The sequence below is a fragment of the Carettochelys insculpta genome, chromosome 4 (genome assembly GCF_033958435.1).
Source record: "Carettochelys insculpta isolate YL-2023 chromosome 4, ASM3395843v1, whole genome shotgun sequence".
Lineage (NCBI taxonomy): Eukaryota > Metazoa > Chordata > Testudines > Carettochelyidae > Carettochelys > Carettochelys insculpta.
Window position 1 is genome coordinate 47,768,335 of NC_134140.1, and position 17,236 is coordinate 47,785,570.

Below are 17,236 nucleotides of genomic sequence, written 5' to 3' on the forward strand. Positions count from 1 at the left end.
CTATTCCGCAACTAGCTTAAATTTATTTTATGAGACACACCTGTCAGTTAAAAGCCATGTGTTTCTTATACTGAGAACTCTGATATTGGTCCAGTTTTCAGAGTAGAAGATAATTAAATGAAAACCACAAGAAACAAGTAAGAAGGTTTTGAGTGTTTACAGGTCTGTAAATATTCAGAAGCATAAACTGTTTAGTATTTTGCAATTCCAAAGTATCAAATATTTATGTTCCAGGACACTGGTATGCTTATCCTTGCCAGGACAGTAATGCATATGACACTTGTATAATAAATAACTGCGTAGCCAAGATTTCTTATTCTGAACAAAGACAAGTTTATGTACATTGATAAGATCTCTTCTCCAAAGTCAAACAAAGCACTTAAAGTTTTCATAAATGCTGTTGTAGCATTTCATAAGCCTAACACAACTTCAGCATTTTCTACAAGGCAATTGTGTTTTCAGTCTAGTGGACAGTAGGCTCTTTTTCCATCAAGTTGGTGATAAATCTTCTGGTCCTCATCAGTGTTGCTTGCTTAAACCAGTATTTTAATAGTACCATCACTCTCCCACTTTACAGAGTATATCTTCATTCTCTTTGCAGTCTCTTGTGGAACTGTCTCCAACAGACGCCACTGATAATCAGAATCTCATCATTTCAGCTGCAAAACAACCTTCAAAAAGAAATTCAAAGATGATGGAGGCTCAGCTACAAACAGGCCCAGTGTCACAGATTCAAGACATCTGGAAAAAACCTTTAGAGTCATTTGGAGTGGGGATTAATGCTATGAATGGTGTCCTATGTTTGCTGTGTGAGGCAGAAACCTACCGATATATTTGCACTCAAATATGGGAGGGTGCCCTCCACACCATATCTTTACCTTACCTTCCCCTGCAACCTTGAGAAGCCAAGCAAGCTAGAGTCTGCTGGAGCCTGGGCAAAAGGAGCCCTAGCTGGGTAGTCGAGATCTTGCAGAGCAGCTGCTCCTTTGGCTTAATTTGTGGGGTACACAGAGACAGAAAAGTGCTCCTGTGATCAGCTCTGGGAAGACTCAAACAGGAACATCTGTGAACTGACAAGAAGTCTGATCTGCCAAGAAGCAGCAGTTCCTATAGGTAGCCACAAAACTACCTCTAAAAGCATGAAAAGGCTGTTGGCCACAGCAGGACACACATGGGAACATCTGCTTCAGCTGGGATTAAGATGACCAGCCCAACAAATAGCTGGCAGATTGCTTGGTGGCCCAGTCCTGGCCCTACTACACTGAGATGTGTTTGTGCCATCACTTAACAAAAAAAAAAAAAAAAAAAAAAAAAAAAAACCAGCACAGGTTGAACCTCTCTCTCTGGCACCTTCGGACCTGACTGAACCTTCTCAATTACTGGTTTATTTGTTATGGCTCTCGATATGCCCTTTTTTATTTGAATCATTGCAGATTCAATCCAGACAAGAGACTCTGCCAGACCATGGGAAGTCAATATTGTCTAGCACATTACCAACACTTTCACTGCTTACTGGGCTCTTAGAAGATATTTAGGGGTAAATTACAGCTAAGTAACAGCACAAAACACCATAAACATGGTGGCTGTAAACATAATATGTGGTCGCCCAGCTAACTAAAATCATGCTGGATTATGGATGTTGCCACATGAGAAAATGCTATATTAGAGATGTTCCACTTGTACTATCACTGTCATTCTTCTACCTCATTTAACATTTGATGCTAAAAGTACTCAATTACATACCAGGATTTCCCCAATGCCAAGCACTCTTGAAAAGTCATTCAAGATATTGGGTTGCAAATCAGAGCCACTAAGGCTTTGGCTACATTATAAAACTTTCAGCAACATAACCATAGCTACAACTATTTGGGCATATTTGCAGAACGAACGACGAATGAAAAATCAAGACCCTGCTGTTCAGCATAATGGACGGTTTGAACAGGAGAGGCAGACCCCACAGAGAATGGGTAGATCATATAGTAGTTTCTGCAGACCAGCTTGGCACCAATCTAAGCCACTCTTCACTGGACAGGGAGAGATGGAAAGGAATAGTGAGAGAGAGGAATCAGACACCAACAGTCTTTGATGAAGACGAACATAACCATGTCTGTTGCTAAAAGCTCGGCAGAGTAGCTGATAAAAAGTTTCTACCTCTTCTAGCCAGCAGCAACATTTGCTTTGTCAGCAGCAGAGCACTTCTGCTGATAAAACACAGTTTACATTAGGTGACTAGCACATGCCCTGGCAAAGCTTTTGTTCATGGGGGAGGAAGGGGAGAGGGAGGTTAAGTCCCTGTGAACAAAAATTTTATTGCTCAACTGGTTCTGTAGACAGAGACTGTGAAGAGACAGCCAAAGAACTATTCACTTTTAAGTTTTAAAAAAAATTCTTGACCTAAGATATTGCAACCTTCTAACTAGACCATTGAAATTTCATTAAATCAGGTTAAATAGACATCTATCAGGGATGGTCTATATAGTGCTCTGTCCTGCCACGAGGGCAGGGGCCTGACTTAGTGATTTCTTGAGGTCCCTTCCAGTTCTAGTGTTCTATAATTCTGTGATTTCTCCATGTATTCTACTGGTAGACAGAAGTTTGTGAACCATCATTATTAATCAATGAGCAGTCCTGTGGCAACTTAAAGACAAATTTATTACATCATGACCTTGTGTGTGCAAAACCCACTTCCTCGGATTAAAAAGTACTAAAAGTCACTTCTACACTATACTACTCCTGTTCTCTAATGTTTTGCTAACACCTTATAGGAAATAAAAATGCAGTCCTGTAGTATTTTAAAGACTAACAAAATGATTAGGTGCTGAGCTTTCATGGGACAGACCCACTTCTTCAGATCTGGAAAAGCTCATAGAAGTAGGCTGGCACAACGAGAGTTTAATAGAAAGATAGAAAAAAAATAAATGAAAACCGACAAGTCAGCTACACAAGACAGAACAGGGGTGACAAATGGGGGGAAAAGGGGGAAGAAAATTACTTACTGCAAGCATCTATTAAGTTAAGTCACAACGAATATCAAAGATGGGGAAAACTGTCCTTGTAATGCCTAAGGTGATTGCTACCTTTATTGAAACAAAGGCATAAATTGTCGAACTTGAGAATAAACTCCAATTCAGATGTCTGACTATTCACCCCATCGGAAGTGACTTAGTAGTGGAACATACTTCTATGCAGTTAGCTCTTATTACTATTATATTTGTTTATATGAAGCATGTACTTCATCAACAGTGCTAACTAACCACTCTATCTTATAAAGTACTCTGAATAAAGCTGCAATTTGGTTGAGGATGCCTCCAAATCCATGGAGGTTACCCTCATAAAAAGTACAAGTCAGACAATACTACCACTTCCCCGATCATCACATTGCTCAAAACTTGTTTAAGTTACTTCCTTTCCCTTTTTCTTTTCCTTCCGTTATACAATTTGGAACTATTCCAGGGGATTTAGTTTCCATTAACATGACATTTTTCATGATCAGATATAGTGGTAACCTCAGTACACAATTCAAGTTTTCAAATCATTCTGTATACAACTCTCAGCTAAATCACTGTTCTTCTCATACTCTCTTCTGCTCTCTACAACTTTCAGGACATTTTGATCCTTTCTCTCCACTGTCTGTTGTGATTAAAGCATTCCCCCCCTCTGTATAAGGAATGAGGAACTTTGACATGGAACTTACTCTAATGCACAGCATCAAGAATATTTTGTTAAATAGCAATATCCAGGACTCAGCCTTGCTACATAGAACCAGACAGGTAACCACAGCAATCAAACACCATGAAACAAAATAATATAAAAGTGGCATGCAAAATATTGGTCCCAGGCCAAAGAGCTTCATGTGGGGATAAAATATCAAAAGGAAAACATTTTGATCAAAAATCAACTAGCGTTCATGGCAAAGAGATTAACTGTTCAATAAAAAAAAAAAAAAGAGAATTTTTTATAGATCTGTGCCAGCAAGCCCACTAAAAACATAAAAACAAATACAGTAATAAGCTCTAGCTACACAGAAGCATATTCCACTACCAAGTCACTTCCTATACGATGTTTACAAAACACCAAAGAACAGGAATACTGAAGTATAAAAGTGATTTTAGTACTTAGATCTTAATTAAGAAAGGATGTAATAAAAAGTCTGTAGTTAGTAAGTACCTTATTAGCCGCTTCAAGAGCGTTTATTAGGTTCTGCAGTTCTTCCTTATTCATTTCCACAGAGACTGGCTTAATTTCACCATTTTCTCTCACATCCAGATCAAGGTTAAGAAGTGGCATTTGCAGCATGGAGATCTTATCACTGGAGAGAGCAAGCTATAAAATTAAAAATGATTTAAAGTATCACAATTAAATGTTACATCCACCATATTACACTTCATCTTGAAATTGTAGTCAGAATAAATGCTAAGTGTTTTTCTTGTCAATTATACCCATCATCTTTGAAGCTGCAACCTTTCATTGTTTCTTGAGCAAACAACTGTTTTTCCTTCCATTGCACAAGTCTGTTAACACAAAATTGATGGACTGCTAGCATTTTTGTTACAGGAAACAGCACTGAACCATGTGTTTCAAAATCATTCCTCTAAACCTGGGTTGCATGAACTCTGCTATCGGATTTTTTAAAGCAGATCACAGTTTGGGCCGTCCAACCCTGTCATGCTTGTTTGCCTATTTAGTTTTTCAAATAATCCTGCATGCAAGTCATTCACTGGACTGCAGCTGAACTATGCATCCAACATGGGCCAGAATTAAATTAGAAAGGGCAATATGCTGAGAAAGTGTTAGTGAGCATGAAGGATAAAAAGTAAAAAGGGGGACACTAGAGCTGAGAACATTAATTACAAAAAGACCCAAATACACTGGTACTTGTTGAACCAGTACCAGAGTAAGTGTACCAGAAAGGAGAGAGAACCAGGAAATATGACCGATGTAGAAAATGTAAATAAGGAAGTATTATTTACACCATCTCATTATACAAGAACTTGCAGTCACTGAAAGAAATTAATAGGCAGCATGTTTAAAAAACAAACAAAAGGAAGTATTTATTCACAAAGATGCACAGCCAATCTGTGAAGCTCTTTGCCAGAGGGTACTGTGAAAACCAGGACAATGAATAAGTTCATGGAAGATATGCCCATCAATGGCTATTAGCCAGGATGATGTTTTAAAAAAAAAAAAAAATCAAGCTCTGAAGCATCCCTAACCTTTGCAAGAAGCTGGGAGTGGACAACAGAGGATGGACCACTCAACGATTAGCTGTTGGGTTGATTCCCTCTGAAGCACCTGGCACTGGCCACTGCTGGAAAACAGGACACTGGGCTAGACAGACCACTGGTCTGGCCCAGTATGGCCATTCTTACTTTTCCCCCTCTCCTTCCTCCCCCCCAGTTCCCAACAAACTCTGCAGCTGATCAAATACTATTTAAGAAATAATTTTATAAATATTGGTAACATTGGTCAAATGGCACGTCAATGTTTTTCTACTATTTGATTGGCCTTGGCATGAGCTTTTTTTTAAATTAACTTGTAAAATATATTGATATTTTGCGACTAAATATGGTACACAGCTTTATTCCTTTATATTGCATGATATGGAGCGGTGCAGGTATTTTTCATGCTGGCTAGCAAATACAGCATACATTTTTCCATTTACTTGGTAGAAGTACCATATACCAGATACAGAAAGCCTGCAACTTGATTTTGGTAGTGTACAATTATGAGAAAGCAGCTTGTCCTATGAAATTGTTAACAGTAACATTTAACCAAAGGAATGTTTCCACTGCATGCATCTGATGAAATGGGTCTTTGCCTACGAAAGCTTATGCTCCAAATGATCGGTCAGTCTATACGGTGCCACAGAACTTCTTGTTGTTTTTTCGTGTAACCTAAGCACCTCTGTGTTATGCTTATTTAGATTAAGCCAATTTTCATAAAGCACAGGACGGGGAGAATGTCAGTCTTACCTTTAACTGCCAGTCAAAATCCTGTAGCTGAGCAGAAGAGATCGCACTTACATTTTCTACTAGTGCATGCCTTATTTCTTCTTTTCTGCCTCTCAAACATTTTGTGATTGCTTTTTGATAGCTTGAGCCCAAATCATTCAATTGCTGAACAGCCTTCAAATACCAGTAAAAAGAGAATTTTAATTCTGAATCAAAACAGGTTTTATTTACAATTGAAAATAGTTGTAATGGGTAAAAAGCCAACAAGGTAAACAGCATATAACTCCATGTAGCAGTTGTGCCCTTGCCTCTCCCAACAAGCCACAATAGCAGACCATGGATATAAGCAACCATCAAACCTTGTTTATACCCAGGGAAGTTTGTGAATTGTTTACTTGTTGTTGTTAACAATGATTCAACTGAATGAATAACCTTGTGGCTTGGAAAAATACATTAAAAAAATTATCAAAGGTAGTTTCCTTATCAATGCCAGATTATCAGATTTCCCCCATATGCATGCATTGCCTATGATGCACACACAAACATGACTATTTGTTTTTATCTCCTTTTATACTAGCATCATAATTGTAGACTGAATACAATATAATTCAGATGTTAGACGCAAAGGGACACTATTTATCTGTTTCGATGCCTTTCTTAAAAGCAAAGTTCCAATTGTAATTTACTTAGCTGCCCTTAAAAAGGTAACTCTTCCAGTGCCAGCTGGAAAGGACATATATTTATATTTCACTCAGCTGTCCACATGCACTCTAGAGCTAGCATTCTGCTTTCTCCCTGCTACCCATAAAATAATTAAATTCCTAACTTGTATTGATAAGAACCTACAGGTCTTCCTCTAAATTAAGAACACTGGGCCTTCGAAAATATCAATACCCCCATCTTATTTTTGCTCACTGTCACAATAGAGTAATTCAGTGACATTCTGGATGACTTATCACCTACACAGTGAATGAGGAAGGAAAGGAAATGGGAACACACGCACATCCAAGGCGCAAAGGAGGGGAAGGAATGAGGCACACAAAAACCCTGGATGAGGGAGGAAGGAAACTGAGGAAAGTTGGTTGATGGGAGAAAGCAGACAAAAAAAAAGAGAGACTGAAGAGGAAGGGGGGAAGTGGGAAGAGCAGCCAGAGGCCCTAACAGGGTGTAGGAGAGGGAAAATTTGTTGAGCCCTTACCATGAGGAACTCTGCCACGTGGCATGAGGAGACAAAAACGGGATGCACACACATCTCCTGACATGAGTGGGGAGAATGGGGAACCCTGGAATGGAATAAAGTTGGCACTGGGGCAAGGAATACAGACAAACCCTTGAAGGGGAGCATAGGGAACTATAGGTCCTAAAGGGAAAAGGAATACATAACCCCAGCATACGAGGAGGAATGAACCCCACAGAACCAGGACACACACAGAGCCCCTACCATGAAGAGGTGAGAATGGGGGAAACACAGAACCTCAAACAGGGAGAGGCTTAGGGGAGCTGAAACAGAATTCCTGAAATAAAGGGGGATGAAAGGATGGTAGACAGGGAACAGAGTCAGATGATTAAAATTTGTCCTCTATTTTATTGCTATCCAGGTCCTATATTTAACATATAAACTCCCACTCTCTCGTGTGTGTGCGTTTTAAGAGAGAATAACAATAGCACTAGGCTCTATTGTACAAAGCCAAATCTAATCAAGTGTGAGTTTCACCTCTTCATCTGACAGATTTTTGCCAACTGTAGTTTTGAAATATGCCGTTATTTCTTCTAAAATCTCCATCCATTCTGTCAAATTCCAAATGTTGCTATAATCCTGATATCGAGAATATGCACGGCCACATATACCATCAACTACTTGATGAAGGAACTGGAGAGAAAAAAAAAACACAAACAACCCCCTTGAAGCTTTAAGAGTGCATTGGCAACACTATTACCCCACACAAGGGATACCTCTACACCAGCTCCTTCCTTTCAGAAGGGGCATAGTAATGAGCAAGTCAGGAAGATGCTAATGAGGCACTTCTATGAATATGCAGCACTTCATTAGCATAATGGCAGCTGTGCTCAATTCACATGCCACCCACGTAGATGGGGACCTTTCAAAAGGATCCCCCGGACTTCAAAAGCCCATTCCTCCTATTTGGTTTTAGGAAGAAGGAGCTTTCGAAGTCTGGGGAGTCCTTTCAAAAGGCCCCAGTCTACATGGGAAGTGCGCAATTTGAAAGCAGCACTTTTGAATTACGCGCAGCCACCATTATGGTAATAAGGCACTGCGCATTCATGGCAGTGCCCCACTAGCATCTTCACAACTCCCTCATTACCATGCCCCTTCAAAAGGAAGGGGCTGGTGTAAACGTAGCCGAGGAGAAAACTTCATTAGACAATTCAGATATCCCTTGTGCCTCAGCAACGGGATGCTGAATGAATGCCATCCTAGAAGGGTGTAAAGGGATAACATGCAGTTAGATGTATATTTTGGAAAAGGTGATTAAGAATAAATTAAAAATAAAGTGGTCCTGATTACAAGTTATCAAACATCACACAACACTCTACAGAGGATATGTTTAATTCCCATGCATTAAACAGGATACTTACATCATGCCTCTTCATCAGAAGAGGTGTTTTTCCTTCAATTTTCCATCTTTTGTTATGTGCTATTAAACTAGCACAGAGTTCCACCTGAGTGAGCTACAATGATCTCTCTAAAGTACTTTGGAATCTTCAAAATCAAAGGCACAGCCTAAGTCACAGAGAGGTAACCGAGCTATGCTGTATCTTCCCAAAACACAAAAGAAGTCAAATAGTACTTCAAAGACTAACAAAATGATGTATTAGATGAGAAGATTTCCTGGGACAGACCCACTTCTTCAGATTTGGAAATCTGCCAGTTTACTTTCATCAGAATTTGCAGCTCTGAAGGACTGGGTCTGCCCCACGAAAGCTTATCACCTAATAAACCATTCTGCTAGTCCCTGAAGAGCTACTTGACAGCTGTTTTTGTTCTGTGAAGGTACAACATAAATAGCAGGGCTCTGTCTACACTTGGACAAAATTTCTAAACGGCCATGTTAATGGCCAAATCAGAGAATACTAATGAGGTGCTGAAATGAATATTCAGCACCTCATTAGCATGCTGCCAGCCACAGCACTTCAAAAGTGCCACATTTTGATCATGTGCATCTTGTCTACACAGGGTCTTTTTTGAAAGGACCCCACAAATGTTGACATCCCCTTATTCCTATAACCAAATAGGAATAAGGGGATTTGAAAGTGTGTGGGGTCCTTTCGAAAAGAACCCCGTGTCAACGAGCCGCGTGTGATCGCAAGCAGCCCTTTTGGGCTACGTCTACACGTGCACGCTACATTGAAATAGCTTACTTCGATGTAGCAACATCGAAATAGGCTATTTCGATGAATAACATCTACACGTCCTCCAGAGCTGGCAACGTCGACGTTCAACATCGACGTTGGGCAGCACCACATCGAAATAGGCGCTGCGAGGGAACGTCTGCACGCCTAAGTAGCACACATCGAAATAAGGGTGCCAGGCACAGCTGCAGACAGGGTCACAGGGCGGACTCAACAGCAAGCCGCTCCCTTAAAGGGCCCCTCCCAGACACAGTTGCACTAAACAACACAAGATCCACAGAGCTGACAACTGGTTGCAGACCCTGCGCATGCAGCATGGATCCCCAGCTGCCGCAGCACCAGCCAGAAGCCCTGGGCTAAGGGCTGCAGCACACGGTGACCATAGAGCCCCGCAGGGGCTGGAGAGAGAGCATCTCTCAACCCCTCAGCTGATGGCCGCCATGGTGGACCCCGCTATTTCGATGTTGCGGGACGCGGATTGTCTACACGTGCCCTACTTCGACGTTTAACTTCGAAGTAGGGCGCTATTCCCATCCTCTCATGGGGTTAGCGACTTCGACGTCTCACCACCTAATGTCGATTTCAATTTCGAAATAGCACCCAACACGTGTAGCCGTGACGGGCGCTATTTCGAAGTTGGCGCTGCTACCTCGAAGTAGCGCGCACGTGTAGACACGGCCTTGAAGTGCCGAGGCCACCGTTATGCTAATGAGGTGCTCCATATTCATTGCAACACCTCATTAGCATCCCCCTTTCGAAAGGGGGGGTGCTAGTGTAGACACAGCCACTGTCACTACAGCCATTCCCCAAATCACCAACCACTTGCAATCCGAAACGACGACCCATTTCTACCCTCAAAGCCCAACTGTAGCACCTGGGCGGGCCTCGGCGCCGGGCAGGACGGTTCCTGTCAGCCGCGCACAGGGAGCCACCCTGGCACCTGCTCCGTATTTACCGGCCGTCCCGCCGACTCCCGTTACTGGCTGTGCTGCGCTACCCGCCGGGGAGCAGTCCGGCCTCAGCCCTGGCCATGCACCCAGCTCGCTGAGGTGCAGAATGGGGCTGTGACGCGCCTCAGAGCACCGGCCCCGAGATGAGGCCAGGCGGGCGCCAGGTCACGAGCGGGCGAGGGAACCTGGGACCGGTCTCACCTTCAGAACCTGATCAGGCGGAAGCTTCTCCAACAGCAGCAACATCCTCCCGTCCGCCTAGGCCCGAGTCAGGGGCGGAGCTAGAGCGAACATGTGACCTCACTACCCCTCCCCCTCCCCCCAAAATACCGCGAGAGACAATAAGCGGGGGGGGGGGAGGGAAGCTGTAGAGCGCATGCGCAGAGACCGCGGCACGCGGGACGGAAAGAAGCGGAGCCAGAGGCGCACGTGAGCAACGGCGGGGGCGGAGTTTGTTTGGGCGCATCAGCCAATGGGCGGTGCCGGGAGGGGTGTGGTACGGCGCAGGTGAGGGGAATGGCGCCGGCCTGTGGGTCCGGTAGACGGTGCGCGGGGCGGGGCATGTGATGTTTTGGGCGGGAGTGTGCGGCGCCTTCAGGCAGCTTCTGCTACACGTGCCCGGAGGGGGCCGGCCTCTCGGTGTGGCGCTGCCAGCCGGGCTGCGGGGCGCTGGAAAGAGAAACCCCCCGCCGCCGGGCACGGCACATGTGGACGAGGATCTCACGTCACTACTAGCGGCTGGTGTGCACGGGGCTTTGCCCCCAGCAGCAGCTGGTGGGCGGGGAGCCCGGGCTAAGAGCCCCAGTAAGGGGCGCTTACCCGAGCAGAGACCAGTGCAGGCTGTCTTCAGCATGCAAACGGGACGGGAGAGGGCAGCCTCGGGGCGTGAAGAGTTGTGGCATTGGGACTTGGGAACTGCTCTTACTTTGAACTGCGTAAGCTTCTGTAACTGGCACGTTTTCAGTCTGGCCTACTGCAGGATCCTGTGTTTCACTTGTGTAGGCAGTAAGTGCAGCAAAATCCCAGGCTATGTCTGTGTTAGAAGCATCTGTCTATGGAAGCTACTGTCGGATGAGATGTTGCTATAAAACTCCTGTTGACAGATGATGTCTAGACATAAAAGTGGATTGATCTTTTGGCTCCCCCCTGTTGACAGAAGGGCCCCCTCCTGAGCATCTACACAGTTTTTTTGGTTGATGCTTTCTGTGGACAAATGCATTTTGTGTGTAGCAGCTCCATGACTTTTGTCAACAAAATCCCAGTTTTGTTTACAAAACGCTCGAGTGTAAACAAAGCTCAGACAACCAACATTACTACTGTTGGGCTAGGATGGCCTACTGTGGTGTTTGTTCTTATCAAGGGAAACAGTCTGTCCACCTGAGATAGTTCCTACATTAATAAGTCTGTGGGTTTAAGAGTGTACATTTGCTGTTCTTGCTACATTATCAGTTTCCAAAACAATATACTGGCTTCTGAAAAATTATACATTTAATTTCAAAATTTAAATCTAAATGGTGTTTGATGGGATAATTAAATGTACATGCCAGATTGAACAAATGTACACCCTGGGTGACCAGGATGGTGTTTTCAGGAATGCATTGTTGACCTTTGGAAATTTTGGTCTGTTTTGTCAGCTTGTTATTACAGTCTCACATGTAATAAAACAGAACAGCAGGGGTAGTGTTGATACAAAACAAAACTGCAGGTGATTAAAAGCAGGGTGAAATTAAGGGTCCAGATGAAGAAAAGACAATCTGGGGAGAAGAAGAAAACCTGGTGGGGGGAGATAAGGGGACAATGAATGCACACCCAGAGTGTATGTCTGCACTACAAACTTCAGTCAATCTATGTTCCACTTACAGCTGTGACAGCTATTTGCAGTAGTTAGACCATACTACCCTACTCTTGGTGGTGCACTTGCTCAACAGGGCTGGTTCTGCACAGGCCACTTTCTTCGAAAGTGGCATGGTAATACATGGCCCGAAATATGCTAATGAGGTGTGGATGCAAGTTCCCTGTGCCTCATTAGCATAATATCACATGATTTGGAGTCCAGAAGACCATTCTTCCAGAATCCAAAATGCCGTTTAAAAGAGCGGCCCCAGGGGGTCTTCCAGAAGGAAGTCCTTCTTCTGGAGGCCCCTTCTTCCCAAAAATTTTTGGGAAGAAAGGGCCTCCAGAAGAAGCACTTCCTTCTGGAAGCTCCCCCGGGGCCGCGCTTCTACACGGCGTTTTGGAGTCCGGAAGAACGGTCTTCTGGACTCCAAATCAGGTGACGTTATGCTAATGAGGTGTGGGGTATTTGCATCCATGCCTCATTAGTGTATTTCGGGCCGTGTATTACCATGCCACTTTTGAAGAAAGTGGCCTGTGTAGAAACGACCCAGGAGTGCTTCCACTGACTTCAACACCTTGAAGGTTTGCACAAGTATTACTTCTTGGTAGAAATTCGGACGGAGACATGAAATTGAAGCCTCTCCTTGTTTACCATTTGCAATGTCTGAGGGCACTTGAGGAGCTTAAACAAGGCATCATTAGCTGTGGTGTGGTGTTCTAATTGAGAGGCATGGGTGACAAAGCAGGTTTTTGTGGATTACATAGCAACCTACCTTTCATTATTCATCTCCGAATATTGTGCTGAAAATAATCTGGATAATAAATGTCTGCTGATCCTTGATAATGCTACCGTTCACCCTATCAATGTTGAAGACGATGGTGATAATTTTTGAGTGGTTTTTTCACCCCCAAATACAACTGACATCCTTCAGTCAACTTCCATCCTTCCGATCAAGGCATCATTGCTACCTTTAAAGCTTACTGTCTGCAACTGGTAATGAGGTATTTCGTATCTGCACCAGATGGAGAAGACAAACCAGCAATTAAGCAGTTGTGGAACTGCAGCTTCAAGATGGCTATAGAAAATGTCACAACCGACTGCAATAAAATTGGTCAGAGTATCCTAAATGGTGTTTGGAAACAGCTAGTGCTGAAATGTGTTTATTATTTCTGTGGTTTTGAGGGTGAAGTGAAAAACATTGAAATTCTGTGATGCAACTGGTAACTCAAGCAGGATCCAATGAGGTAGACACAGATGATGTGCAAGACCCATTATTGTCACATGGTGAAGAATTGACTGATGAAGAATTAATTCAGCTGAATACAGAAAGCTTATCAGAAAAGGAGGAGGAAGAACTGGATGAACCAGAAAAAAACTCAGGACATTAAAACAGTCAAAATTGTTCAGTGCATTGGAGGCAGCTACACAAATTCTCAGTGACAACAACCCCAACTTAGAAGAGTTCAGCATGCAAGCAACAAATTCATGAAGTTGTTTGATGCTATTAGGAGTTGTACCGACAGGAAAAATAGGGCTGCAACATAATCTTCAGTTCTATCATTTTTTCAACCCTCAACCTCATCACCTCCTCCTAACCCCTCATCACCATCAACTGATCCTCAGCTTCAAAAGCTGAAGATAAAACCCCAGTTAAGGAGGTTGAAGCCACTACATAGCTGTTTCCAATGATGATGTGTATGATCCCATGGAACTCGTGTCAACATCACCACCTTCACCGCTATGTAAGAACAGACTAGTAGAAACAAGTGTCATAAAAAGCAATAAAATAGCACTGTTATTTTTATGATTGTATAGTATTGTAACCTATGTGGAAAAAAATATTGGGTGTTTTTTGGGAGTTGGCAATCAGTAAGAATTTTTTGCATTGAAATTAATGGGAGTTTCATTTTTGATTTATGAATTTTCATCTTCTTCCTAACAGTTTTCATGGAACGATTTATGTTTGTAAATTGAGGGATAGGTGTACTGGCGGACAGTGCCTTATATCAGTATGATTGCATCTTTATAAAATTTTGTAGACCAAGCCTGAGGCACTAATGGCAATCAATGAACCAATCTGATTTAGACCAGGAATCCAACAAAGCTTAAATATGAACTTGTTCTTTTGTACTAAAAAGCTGACAGTCAAAAATTATGTTTACTGTACCTTTATTTGTTCTTACATACTTTCAGGTTATAATAAGCTCACTAAACAGCACTGAACTGATGGTCACAGCATTTTTATCAGTTTACTCTGTAGTCCATACAGTCTATATTCTGTAACATAAACCTCACCTTAAATTGTTGCAACAGTTATATTAATACATTACAGTTGTAAGTTAAGTATTCTCTAGAAAATGTTTATGCTCTTTGAGACCAAAACTAAAACTCTAGTTTCCTAATGTGGCTCTAGGAACGCACCCCCCCGCCCCCGCCCACACTGGCAATAAAATTTTGCTGTGACAGTCTGGCACCTACCTAGGCCAAAGAGCCATGGGTAAAAGCACTGGATAAGTGCTAAATATGTGTCATTAATTGTTATAACTATTTGCGCATACTAGTCTTCTAGTGTAGATACACTAGAAAAAATGTCTTGCAGAGTGTGTATCAATATCAATGAATAATTTAAAGCTCACAGAAACCTTCTTGGTACACTCAACATATACTAGCACCACCTCTCTCTTACCACATGACTTTTCTTTTTTAATGGGAAAAGATCTGGCAGTTTAAAATATATTTGGATGGGTCTTAATCTTCCAGGGATGCTTACAGCCCCTTACTTTTCTTGCTAATTAAGGATAGGGCAAAGCCATTTATTCTTCCTTCCAAACTCAGCTGACTTCAGAGATACCTTTTGACTCTTTTCCTAGATAGCTTTAGGCTGTGTCTATAGTTGTATTCCTCTTTCCAAAGAGGTGTGTAAATGAGGGAAATAAAAAATGTAAACGAGTCACTGATTTACATTTCTGGTGACTTATTTGCGTATTCTTTCGAAAGCTTCTTTTGGACGGGAATAAAGTGGAGTTGATGTGGCTCTTTCAAAAGTGAACCCCGTCTTCGAAAGAACTCTTCTTTCTATTTTGTTTCAGGAAGAAGGGTTCTTTCAAAGATGGGGTTTATTTTCGAAAGACCCACCTCTACGCTGCTTTTTTTCTTTTGAAGGAACATGCAAATGAGGCACCAGATGTGTAAATCAGTGACTCATTTGCATTTTTTGATTACTGTCATTTGCATGGCTCTTTTGAAAGAAGAATGCAAGCATAGATGCAGCCGTTGGCTGTGTCTACATGGGCACAAATCTTCAAAATAGCTATATTTCGAAGATTACTAATAAGGTGCTGAACTGAATATTCAGTGCCTCATGAGGACGCTTCTGGCCATGGCGCTTTGAAAGCACCGCTCTCAAAAGCGCGCGGCTCAGCGTGGCTGCACAGGGTCCTTTTCGAAAGGACCCACATCTTTCGAAATCCCCTTATTCTGATCAGTGAGTGGGATAAGGGGATTTTGAAAGGTGTGGTGTCCTTTCAAAAAGGACCCCTGTGGAGCCGTGCCAAGCCGTGCACTTTTGAAAGCGGCACTTTTGAAGCACCGTGGCCGGAAGCATCCTAATGCTAATGAGGCGCTGAATATTCAATTCAGCACCTCATTAGTAATCTTCGAAATGGCCATTAGCATAGCTATTTCAAAGGTCTGTGCCTGTGCAGAGTAGGAAATTTCTTACCTAAAGATCCCTTGTAAAGTCCTTAGCATAGTGTCCTAAAGATAGAGAGCCTATTGACTCATGTTTAGTTTGTGGTCCACTACGCCCTCTAGATCCCTGATCACCCTGCAATAACCAACTCAAAGTTGTTAGTAATAGTCACACAGCAGCTGCAGGTGTGTGTTTGCTGTTTCTGGGCCGTAGAAATGAGCACTGACTGGTGAGGCTACATTGTATTTCAGGTTAACGGTGGCCACATGCACCAATTTTCCAAGGGAGGGTCTGAGAGTGGATGCTCAGTGTGACAAGTTTGATCACAGAGCTGTCACCTGACAAGCTGATCATAGCATTGAGCCCGCCTACCTGTCCTCTCGTGAGGGGTGCCTCACCACTCTGTTCTGCTGAGCCAGAACTTCTGGTCTCGTCCAGCAAAGACACAGAGTTGCTGGGGTTACAGCCCACAGCAGAACGAAATAGACACTGAGAGCAACTCAGATCTGGAAAGGCTCAGTCATAGGGGCTTGACACAACACCCTTGTGCACAGTCCTATGGGACCAGAACCCCAGATAAATCCATCTTACTCTACGTGAAAGTTTTACACAGAGAAAGTTCCCAAGTTGTTCGCTCCCTTTCTCAATGAAAGACAGATATGAGCAGCTGTTGTCCCCCAAGGTAACATTTATTTACATTGGCTGTGTGTGCAGTAAAACAACATTCAAAATGGCCATGCTAATGGCCATATCGAAGAATATTCATGAGGTGCTGAATTGAATATTCAGTGCCTCATTAGCATGAGGATGCTTCTGGCTGCAGCGTTTCAAAAGCACCATGTGGCTACATGGGAGTCCTTTTTGAAAGGACCTCGCACATTTAGAAATCCCCTTATTCCTCTCAGCTGAGGGGAATGAAGGGATTTCAAAATGTGCGGGGTCCTTCCGAAAAGGACCCTCGTGTAGCTGCGCCAAGCGACGCTTTTGAAGTGCTGCATCTGGAAGCATCCTAATGCTAATGAGGTGCTGAATATTCAGTTCAGTGCCTCATTAATATTCTGTGATATGGCCATTTCAAAGTTTTGTCTTAGTGTAGACACAGCCATTGGGTTTAATAATAAACAAAAGTGATCTTATTAAATATAAAATGTAGGATTGATGTGGTTGCCCATGATAACAGACAGATCAAAGTAAGTTACTAAGCCAAATAAAACAAAACATGCTCTTAAGAAATTAGTTATGCAATTTCTTACCCTACCAGTAGTTTTAATTATTTTTTCTCACAAGCTAGGAAGCCTCCTCACTTGGGTTCGAGCTTTCTCCCTGTTCAGTCTTAGGTGTTATCAGCAGTCATCTGGGTGATAAGCAGGGGGTTTCTTGGTGTCTGGCAACTGTGCCTTTTGTTTCGTTTATTGCCAATTAGTAGATTTTGCCC

At 42.8% G+C, this 17,236-nt stretch overlaps 1 protein-coding gene across 1 annotated transcript; it reads right to left on the reverse strand.

Annotated features, from left to right (window-relative positions):
- Window positions 1-309: 309 nt before the first annotated feature.
- On the reverse strand, window positions 310-10,583 carry COMMD8 (COMM domain containing 8). The gene is made up of 5 exons (XM_074992715.1): window positions 10,475-10,583; window positions 7,666-7,821; window positions 5,973-6,125; window positions 4,168-4,323; window positions 310-671 (listed from the first exon to the last, which is right to left on the reverse strand). The coding sequence occupies exons 1-5, from the start codon at window positions 10,517-10,519 to the stop codon at window positions 651-653; spliced, it is 531 nt and encodes a 176-aa protein (XP_074848816.1). The 5' UTR covers window positions 10,520-10,583; the 3' UTR covers window positions 310-650.
- Between the last annotated feature and the right edge of the window lie 6,653 nt (window positions 10,584-17,236).